At 32.6% G+C, this 11,618-nt stretch overlaps 1 protein-coding gene across 1 annotated transcript in view; it reads left to right on the forward strand.

Annotated features, from left to right (window-relative positions):
- The window catches only part of LOC143223938 (homeobox protein prospero-like), a 55,421-nt gene extending 44,066 nt beyond the window's left edge, over positions 1-11,355 (forward strand). The window contains exons 3-5 of the mRNA XM_076452409.1: positions 2,476-2,695; positions 5,538-5,682; positions 5,914-11,355. Coding sequence (XP_076308524.1) covers positions 2,476-2,695; positions 5,538-5,682; positions 5,914-6,093 — 545 coding nt within the window. The 3' untranslated portion in view covers positions 6,094-11,355. The remainder of the gene's footprint in view (positions 1-2,475; positions 2,696-5,537; positions 5,683-5,913) is intronic.
- The last annotated feature ends 263 nt before the right edge of the window (positions 11,356-11,618 follow it).

Consider the following 11,618-nt stretch of genomic DNA (forward strand, 5'->3'; position numbering starts at 1 on the left):
GCAACGATATCTAGTAAACTACTTTACTATTTGCATTTGTGATTGAGCCTCCCTATTCCGACGATGGTTTCTTCTAGCACGTGTTTCGGTTTGACATACTGGTCATTGTCTGCCTATTCACCATATCGTCGACAGCGTGATTAGGCTTACAAATGTTTACAAAATAGAAGATGTAGAAGTGTCCAATATGACACAGAGATACACATATTTATATACTTCTACATTTACAAGCACAACTAAGAGTTTCTTGTATTTTAAATTATTCATTGAGCTGTAATGTATTAATAATTCATTCACAAACTTTATTTTGAGTGTTATGTGCAATCGTTTGATCAGTAGATTCGTACAATAGACGACACCGATAGCTCAGTTCAAATGAAAATATTTCTTTTTTTTTGGAAAAAAATGTTATTAATGTATCGCGCGTCAAACCAATAGAACATTTCTTCAGTCTACTTGGAATATCTACTTTATCATTTAATAAACTTTAAATATTATCAAATACGAATAAAAGACACGTGACCGCAGTGTATGGTTTTAGGTAAAGTAGTCTTGAAGAGATAGAGACCACGACGAAATAAGTGAGTACGGTTGTGATGAATGTAATTTATCATTTCATTACGAAGGCTGTTGTATGTTGTCTTGTAACTACTACTAATACTCGATTGGTATTTACAGTTACGGTCTAAAAAACTCTTAAGAGCATGAGATGCAACCAGGGGTTTCTAAAAACATCTGTTTTTCTTCGTCCCGCTCGTGGAATTAGATTTAATATTTTTAGTGACAAGGTGAGTTATACCGATAGCAGCGGTACGTTGACGAAAATTAATATTAAATGGTGCTAGATTTTAAGGAATTAACGAAGTGTATTTAATTATGAATATTGATGTTGAATTAACTATTGAAGTCTCTTTAAGATAGTCGGAAAAGCTCTGATTATGGAGATACGGAAGGAAGACGAAAGAAGGAGAGTTTGTGCTGGTTGATGCTTAGTCTGTTGGACTCGAGAGCGTAGCTCAAGCTGGAGCATGTGCGTCGAACGTGTGTTTGTTTACACACGTGGGGATGACGTTAGTAAAGGATATTTATCGTTTAGATGAGCAGAGAGATGCTGAAAGAATACGCGAAAATTTGCTAAAGAGACATTGTGATATAAACCTAACTTCATTAATTTTACAGACTCGACGATTATTTAACAAAATCAAATAACTAAGATGGTTTACACTACTTGGTCTGTTCACGGTGGTGGATGGCTCTAGAACTTTCGGTTGTTGAGTTTTGTCGGTTTATGTGGAACATTTGAAAGGTGAAGTGGAGTGATAGGTTGGGTCGTTTAGCTCTAAAATGGAACAGAAGAAACCATGAGTTCGTAGGTAGTCATACGGGGTTTTGGAAGGGGTGAAAATCTTCAGGAAGTCGTGTGGTTGTCTAACAGATCCGGTAGATAGTGAGGTTCGGTGGCTATGGAACTATGGAGAATATTTTCTCTGAAGAGACTGACAGATAAACGCCTTTCAGGAAGATAGAAAAGAGTTTGTGTAAGATTTCGTGTAATTGCAGCTGACGGGTGGTGTTAAAAGTTTCACGGAGAGCACAAGCAATCTAAGTCAGTGGGTACGAAGGGAAAAGTAAATATTTCAATCTTTCTCAGAAGTCTTGTCTTTATAGCATCTATGACGGCATTCAGCTTGTATTGTCGTATGAAGGAATTTATTCAGCTAAGGGAATAGTTCTTCGGAGTGTCGTCAGTAATGACAGGAAAAACATTCCGTGTAGACAGCAAGGATCTGTTAGATTACCAGCCTGGTTTAAGAGAGCAGATTAGAACGTCTTCATGGTTCGGCTTCAGGAACTAGAATGACCCCTACGTTCTCTCAGAAAGAGATATAATATTTACCAGGTCGTGTAAGAAATCAGCGAATAAATAAGTAGAAAAATACGAAGGTGACAGAATAAAGATATTAGACTTTTGGAGATAAGTCACCTTAAAAAAATTGAGGATTTATTTAATTCCTTGGCGAAGTTTCCAGCAAACGCTCTTTTTCAAGTCAGAAACAAACCGAACTGTTGCCACATTACACGGCCACTGTAACGGACTGCATAATATGTATTATATGCTAGAAGGAACACCACAATCATCAGTGTGAAAGAACTCTGCTGTGTGTGTTTTGTCCTAAATCAGTGTCACTATAAGTAATTACATAAAGTGCACTATGCATGTGTTATTTATTACATATGCAGAGTATAATTCCAATGATTGACTCACACACGCGCATGTACATACATCACGAAAAAGGTAAGGTCCTGTTAATATAATCTTCAGTTGTATGTAAAATGGTTATGATGAAAGAATAAGGTCCTCTTGACATGTCCTGCAGCTGTATAGAATTATATAAATCCAGTAGTTAACGAAACTATATGGAAAAATAGTTAAATGCGTAAGGGTAAGGCCTTTCTATTTAACTTGATAATACACTACGTTTTTTGTGGGAACACTGGAAGTACTGGTTGAGTGGTTGATTTTCCTTATCCAGTTTCACACCAGTACCCTTACTCCCATGCACCTAAGAAAAGCCAAGTTGATGTTCTTTTATGTGAGGTATCCTAGTTCTGCGGTTTTGAAGCTCTACTTTCCAGACATTAAGTTCAACAAGAACAACACGGCTCAACTCGTCAAGTGGTTCTCGAACTTCAGGTGCGTTATTATCAGCGTATATAATATTATGTTATAAAATATAACAATATCATTTATAAATATATTTAAATGATACTTCACTAAACATAGTACTGATTTGATGTGACTTAAAGTAGCCTACATCGCTGAAGCTAAAAAATCTAATGAAAACGAGCATTTTGCATCATAAACAAAAGAACTATTGTAAATATTATAAAACGTGTGAACTAATCTACTTTATATCATGATTAAACAGAGATTAAAATCCTAAATAAGTCCAGTATGTAATATTAATTGTGATTGACACATGTTTAGTGGATGATGACAAGAGAAAGAATTGAGGAACATCTCTTTTGTTTTTCGTGCCTTCTAGTGGTTTGGTTGACAGAAATCCACATATTTCAGAATTCAACTTCGTTTTTAATACTCGTGATATAAACTATAAAGAGTCTTTTAATAACTTGCAGTAACAGAGTATTATTTTTAAGCTCTTTAACGTCATCTGTAAAAAACAAGCGTTACTTTGATTCTCAGTGAACTCTAGAGGTTATTATACCCAGCTAATTTTGGATTAATAGCTTATACCTAAAACTAACTGAAAAATAAAAACTACTTTAGTTAATTGTGATTGAACAAGAGACTCAGAACGTGGAATTTCGTTACAAACAATAAATATTGTGAAATATTGAAAAATGTATAATATTAGAAGTTCTTAATGCATTATGAATGTAGGTAAAGATTATTTATTGGTTTCCCGCATGGCCTAGCGTGTTAAGGCGTGCGACTCGTAATCTGAGGGTCGCTGGTTCGTATCCCAATTCGCGCCAACCATACTCGCCCTTTCAACCATGGTGGCGTTAAAAGGTCACGGTCAATTCGTTGGTAAAAGAGTAACCCAAGAGTTGGCGGTGGGTGGTGATGACTAGCCGCCTTCCCTCTAGTCTTGCACTGCTAAATTAGGGACGGCTAGCGTAGATAGCTCTACAGGCAGGTCTTGCGCAATACACATTCAGCAACACAGCCACCGTAGGAAGAAAACTATACTGAAACAAGCGTAGGTATTGAAATAAACGTATAACGGTAAATTCCGTTATATGTATGTGAAACATACTGTACTTAAAGTTAGAATCGCTGTCTATTGTGGACATTTAAAATACGTTATGAAACATATTTTTATTGAGTAGTTTATTCGTAGTACAAAAAATGTCCTAAATGGAAACAAAACAAATAAAAGTTAGTTATAATATACTATTATGTATTTATTTATTTTATAGCTGAAATATGTACACATTCAATTCTTTAACATAATATCTATCTAATATTTCTTGTATCTATACTTTCAAGTAAACTGTGCAGATACAGACCACCAGAGGCCCGGCAAAGCTAGGTGGTTAAGGTACTTGTTTTGTAATTCGAGGGTTGCGGGTTCGAATCCCCGTCACACCAAACATGCTCACCCTTTTACCCATGGGGGTGTTGTATAGTTACAGTCAATCCCACTATTCGTTGGTAAAAGAATAGCCCAAGAGTTGGCGGTGGGTGGTGATGACTAGCTGCCCTCTCTCTAGTATTACACTGCTAAATTAGGGACAGGTAGCGCAGATAGCTCTCGTGTAGCTTTGCTCGAAATTCAGAACAAGCCAAACTAAACCAAACCAGACCATCAGATATGACCTAACTGGTATAGTGCTGATTCACCTTGAACACAGTCAGACCACAAGTAACTGACTATCCGCGCTTCACTTTGTCGGTTTGTTTGTTTGTTCGTAATTAAGCAAAAAGATACACAAAGGGCTATCTGTGCTCTGCTCACCACGACTATTGATACCTTATTTCTAGTATTGTAAGTCCGAAAATACACTACTGAGCCACTGGTGAGCTAACTTTGTCAAATATACAATGTTCGGTATCTTTCATCTGATTCTAAAGCTGTTACCATACACAGAACACGCAGCCTTTATAAAGTTTATATTGTATTATTTTACATATGTATATTTGCCCAATCATTTTTAATGTAACTTAATAACCCTGAATCCAATTAAGAATTAGGTTTCAGGATTCTGCGATGTAATGATTCATATTAATTGTAATTTTAGGGAAACCAATTGTTTTCATTTCATATAATGTGCATATAAAACGGCATTAAGTGTCAAACTTCCAATTAAAGTTATTTATTGTTCAAACTCCAAAAAAAATATTTGTACATTTCATGTTGAATTTAAATATAAACTTACTGTATTTATTTTAATTTTGTAAAGGATGTTTGCATTTAGATTAAGAGCCAAAGATCAGCTCAGCGCTAAAGCTTGAAGGATTATACTGATAAATTAGGGGCTCGATATGAGAAGAGTACAAAACCCGCTGCATAGCTTTGTGCTTAACAACAAAAAAATAAGTTTGTGCCTACCAAGTACTACTATTTGAGCAAGACAAAGTTAATTAGCCTACAAAAGGCTCTAAAACTATATATTGTATAGTTTAAGTAGCAGAGTATAATTGTGGACGAAATAGCAATCTTTTCTGGTTGAAAGTAAGCAGTATAAGAAAAATATAGAATGCATATAAATAGCTTTTTTATTATTAAATAAATAATGAACTTTGATAGAGTAATAAGTTTACAATATGGTCCTAACTATATTCTGTTTTACAACAAGTTTTAAAGAAACATATGAAGTAAAATAAGTCTTATTTCTGTAGTATTTCTGAAGAACTCGTTTTTTTTAAATATTAGATTCTAATGAATTGAACATATTAAAAAACTCTCTGTTACGGAAAAAATATAATTATTGTAAAGTTACAGGTTGTTAATCCTTCTTTTTTCTCTCGGAAAATTTATTTGCTTTCAAATTCCTTTCCGTTTTAGAGAGTTTTATTACATCCAGATGGAGAAGTATTCTAGGCAAGCTATTAGCGAAGGCATCGAAAGTCCAGGGGACTTGAAGGTCACTAATGATTCTGAACTGATCAGGACCCTTAACCTCCATTACAATCGAAATAACCACATTGAGGTATGTTAAGGGGAAAGTTTTGGCATAATTCTGCATCCTTTGAAGTTACCCATAGAAGAACAGTATATGTGTGACAGACTCGGTATATATATAAATATATACATATTCGACCTCTTCAAATAATAATGAATTTTTAAACCAGTCATTATACTTTACATGTTCCTCATCATAAAGTTTTACAAAGATAAACCAACTCATAACAAGTGTCTAATTTTTCCTTGCATTTTTTAGGTTCCAGAACACTTCCGTTTTGTTGTTGAGCAGACTTTAAAAGAATTCTTCAAAGCAATCATAGCAGGAAAGGATCAGCAACAATCCTGGAAGAAGGCTATTTACAAACTCATAGCTCGTCTTGACGATAATGTCCCGGCATATTTCAAAACACCAAATTTCTTAGAACAATTAGAATGATAACATTTTGGAAAATCACACCATAAGCTCTGTATTTCCATGGCAACGTTGTCTTTATGTTAGTTTTTTAACTACTAAACAAATAACTCCGTTATTCGGATTTGAATGTGATAAGCAAAAAATCCACATATTTAAGATTTCTTCATGTAGCTAAGAAAACAAAAAACTTCAATTTAACTTGTTGTATTTTGCAGAGTTGTGCCTTGGACATCAGCAATCTATACTGCGAAAATAATATTATACTCTAGACTGACTTTACCACCAAACAAACGTGATATTTATAGAAATGTTTAGATGTATTTTAGTTATACAGAAACTTTCGTATGCTGTGCTAACGGAAAATGATACATATATGAGTTATTTTTATAGTTCTAATACCTGATTTTATTAATTTATATTTAATAGGCATGTCATCATTTTTATTCTTACAATTTATATTATTTCTTTATAATAACTAATCTAATAGTATTTTGTTCCGATAAACTTTTGCTCTTTAAAAATATTCGTAATTTTAGCCATTGTTTTGTAAATATAAAAATATATCCACTAAAGGTCGAGATGAGTGCCCTAGTCATCACACAGTGAACAAGCAAAAATTGGTTTGATTTTTCTGAAGTTGCTTGTGTCATCTGTTAGGGGGATACAGACTCTTGCCCATTATTATTATGATTTTAAGAGCTATGTAACGTTACAGTTATGTATTAAAATACGTTAAAACTTGGTGCAAAATACTTGATATCTTATTTTAAGGGTAAAATATTGGAAAATTAAACAGTAGAAAAGATCGTTTCTATTATGCATCGGTAATTAAAAAAAATTAATTTCTCAACAGAACTTTCAGTGATTCTAGATGTTTATCAATGTGTTTTAATTGAGTTATTTCAATTTATTTTAGTCAACGAGTATACCATACATATATTTTTTATTAGTTACTGTATGATTAAAACCCATATAATTGTTATCAATATGGTTAAAAATATGTGTAAACATTTTCATGTATGATTCGATTTCAGCTCTAGCTAATCTTATTATTATTTCATTAGCTTCAAATTTAATCAGTCTGCATTAAAGTTGAATCTAGCTTATCTTTATATATTTTTTTTAATGTCGTTGATTACTATCCTGTCTTTCGTTATACATCATTAACCTAAAGTAACCTAACCAGTTCTTACATATTATGGTTTTACCCTTAGAATGAAACTTAAAGGTACTGTCTGGTCAAGAAGTCGTATAGTTCTGTAATGAACTAAAGAAAAGTCAACAACTCTACGTAACGTTAAACAGGGACAGGATATTTATACTCGAGTTCACAGTTGTTTTCGAAGTTAGAAACATTTGCAAGCTCTTGCATACGCATTTTATGCAGCAAAGATCAAACAAGCTTTGTGTTTCTGTACCCTTTAGCTGAATGACCTGTCCTTGCTCAAGCCCCATTCCTGTGTAGGACTAACGTCCTTTCTAAGGTTTATATTTACTCCACTGATCACTGAGGAGATGAACGTTTTCTTTCTTGAGTCCGAACATGAACTAGCGTTTCCGGACTTAAACAAACCTCTCTCCTTCTAGCGATGTCCCTCGCTGGTACAGCGGTCAGTCTACGCATTCACAACGCTAAAATTATGGGTTCGGTTCCCCTCAGTGAACAAAGCAGATAACCCGATGTGGCTTTGTATAAAAAAAGTATAAACACCCTTCTAGTGACAGTGAGGCACAATAATTTTCCTTATTTTTAATTTAGTTTTTCAGGACAAAATGCTGCAGTAATTGTATTTTATCTACAGCGTTTGCTGACAAGACAGCTGAAACGCTGCATGTACCTCATAAAAGCAAGCTTGCATCTTTTCATGTAATTTTTCTCTATTTGGATAGTTACGAACTCTCTTGTTATTAAAAACTTCAGACACATCATTACTTGTTTTCGATATTTTGGCAATAATATGTCTCTTGTTCGTCTACCTGCAAAATATTATTAAAACTTGAAGTTCGAAAAGGCTTTTGTCGCTTCATAGTTATTTGAGTTACAAAACCTCAAATCCAGCAGTGTAAAACAGAGCATATTTAAGACTTCCATATCAACAACAATAACAAACCATTACTTGTGCTTCCTGTTAATTCCAGAACTGAGACGTATATAAACACATAATACGTACCAAGGGCGTAGAAACTAGGGTTGCTGAGAGTGAAGTAATATTCTGTTGTTGATATGATACCTACTATATAAAGAGGGTTCGATTTTGTTCAATGGGTTTCAGCACCCCTACTACAGATATTGTTCCAGAGTTAACATTACTTGCCACGTCACGTTAGTTTGAGGTTTTTTAGTCTTGGCTGACTACGGTGTTAGAAAATCTTGGTTCTTGAGAATCATTAATGGGGAAACAAAGGGTTCATCATTTGCAAGTGTTATATAAACACTTAGTAATTAAACATAGGAGTGAATAATACGCGTTTCTTAGCCATTCAAAAGTCATTAATAACATTTTAAATATTTATTCTATTAATTATATTAGATAAACAACAGATAGATAGTATTAATGACTTTTTAGTTGTCAGGAAGCAATACTAAACGATTAAAGACACACACAACGTAAGGTTGTAGCTATTTAATCTTCTCAAATTTAACAAGTGTTTTGAAAACGTAAAAATAAAATTACATAAATATATGGCATAATGCATAGACATACATTTGAATTAATTAAGGATATAGATAAATTGCAAACCAGCCAATGGTTAGAATGAAAACAGAATTCATGTTTTTTCACACTATCCTTTGAACATTATCATGATATGTTTATATTGCTGCTAGAAGTTTGTGACACTAGTGAAAACACTAATTGTATAAAACAAAAGAAACAATTATTACAGTAGAATAAACTTGGAAGATAAAATCATTGTTGAACAAATTGTGGTGGAATTTTTTTTTTCTTGAACTAAAATTTTGGAATAAATGAATTAATTATAAGAGTAAATTAATCTTAACTGGATATTTCTTAATACAGTTTCTCTTATATTTTAATCGTAGGATCACCTAACGATAAATATCCTCGAGACGTAAAAAAATATTTTTCCTTTTCCTTGAAATCTCAAGAAAACTTCCCCTATTACTAAAATTTTCTTAAGCCTAAATATACAAACAAATAAGATCAAGCAACGATAAGAAACATATAATATAATATTCGCCAATTAATTTACATGAAATAAGGATTATTTTAGTTTATTTTTACAAAGTATCCCTATTTTTATCCATATAAACATGAATGAATATTATTAACTGGCTTTTTTATTTTATTTAACATATTTAAGCTTACGTTATCTATATAACTTGCAAAAGTTTACGGAGAAAAATCGATTATTACATAAGAAATTTTACTCAAGTTTGTGCAGCTCCAACTAGTGGTTATGACTATATACATATGTATATATTATGTCAAGGACGTAATCATAATGTTTCCTCCTTAAGTCTCACTTTTCCACCACTCACTAGCTGAATGTTTGAGAAACGGGAAGAGAGTGTCTCAGTAATAAATCCGAATGTGCTGTTTAGAACTGTTTTCCTGGGTTTCAAAGGTGGATCACGCAAAGCAGGAACACCTAATTACAACCCCGAGGTTTTCTTTTCATATCAATGAGAGTATCTTCTTCCTCAATTAAAATATTTGAGGAAGAGCTTGTTAAGCCTGTTAAGCGCTTGTATTTGCTACAGTACAAAGGTTAACTGTAGTGCTAAGTTTTACTTACGTAAAGGAAGCTCGAAGAGCTAAAAGGAACAGGATTTCTATTAATTAATGTTTATTCTTAGCAACAATTAAAATGTTACTTTCCGTTTCAGTTTCCACAATGTACTCTTTTTTTTTTTTTTGAAAAATAATAGATGCTTTCTTCCATTAAGATATCTTGTGGTTACACGTTTCCGCAAGTCGAAAACCAATACCTACTAAACTAAATTTGAGTATTAAATCTACATTTTATAAAATTTACAATAGACAGTACGATTTATAGCCTAATCGCCGATTTTATTCCCGCTAGTGATATGGTACGAGTTTCAGGTTTTGTGTTTTGTTTTCAATAACTTGTAATCACACTCTCTAAGATGAATTTACTTCGGAACAGGATTATTCTGCAAGAAATTTCAAACTTGAAATAGATGTTTTATATTATGCTTTTGTACTCTGAACCATTGTTTCGTATAAAATATTTTATGTTTCACTTTCAAGTAATAAGGATAAAAGAAATCTAGCCAATTGAATTAGAGTGGTTTAAACCTATAATTTACATATACAATTCTGAGAGATGAACCGTAGGAAGGAAATGTAATTGTTTGTAAAGAATATTGTTGAACAGACCATCGCGGCATTGTGTTTACCGCTCAATATTAAGCTTAATTTAATTAATGATATAGCAGATTAATACTATAGTTATTATTCTTTACAACAACTATATTTATGTATGTTTTACATTATTAACTTATACAACATTTTCTCAAAAATGAGTTTACTATTAAGTGATTGTTCTTTGTACAATAAATCTAGTGATTTTCACATCAAAATAGTTGTAAACTTTAAACCATTCCAAATTATTCAACACGTCAATAAAGCTTTAACCTTATTTTATTATTATCTTTGTTAGTACATTATTTATACAGAATAATATATATATTTTGTGGAGTTTTCAAGTTAATCTCGTTTGAATTATATACAAAGCAGCAATTAATTGTACCTGAAAGATGTTCACTCCTGAACATGATGAAGTTCACGTATGAACACGCATTAAAGCTAAAAACTACCTTTATGTACGTATTGTTCATACATTGGTTTTACGTGTTTTAACTTTTCTGAGCGGTTTAAGTATATATATATACACAGTATAAAATGTTTCAGAGTTCATATTTCACTCCTTCTTTATTTGAGTATTTATTACTTACAACTTCAATAAATCAAAGTTATTCAGATTTTTTTCATACTTTGTGAAAAATCCTCTACTGTTACTAGTCACGTGACCCATGAGAATGTTATTTGTTAGGTTTGTCTTATTGTGTATTTCTTGGCTCAAGAAATAATAAATTTGTTTTTACATATAATAATTTATATATTGGCTTTAGTATTTTCTGCCAACTATTTAAAAGTAAATTAACTTACAACTCCGAAAACTATTTAATTTCGAAGTCCAAGTTCAAGGGAGGTCCAGTTCAACCTTCACTTTGATCAATATGTATTATTAGGTTATACTGGTTTCTGAGAATTCCATTGAATAAAGTTAACCAAAGAGAGATAAGCTGGTCCTATTTCACAGTGAAAAGTATCAAACATGCTGTTGGTGTGAACGTGCTTTGTATTTACTACGAGGAAAACTGAATACATGAAGAAAACGTTTCGTTGACAATAGCAGATATAATAAATAAACTCAGTACTCCAAAAATTGCTAATTTCGAAGTCTAAGTTCAAGGGAGGTCCAGTTCTATCTTCACTTTGATCAACTAGTATAACCCAATAACTCAACTTTCAGAGCACTTTTATTGTTTGTAATCG

The sequence above is a fragment of the Tachypleus tridentatus genome, chromosome 8 (genome assembly GCF_004210375.1).
Source record: "Tachypleus tridentatus isolate NWPU-2018 chromosome 8, ASM421037v1, whole genome shotgun sequence".
Classification (NCBI taxonomy): domain Eukaryota; kingdom Metazoa; phylum Arthropoda; class Merostomata; order Xiphosura; family Limulidae; genus Tachypleus; species Tachypleus tridentatus.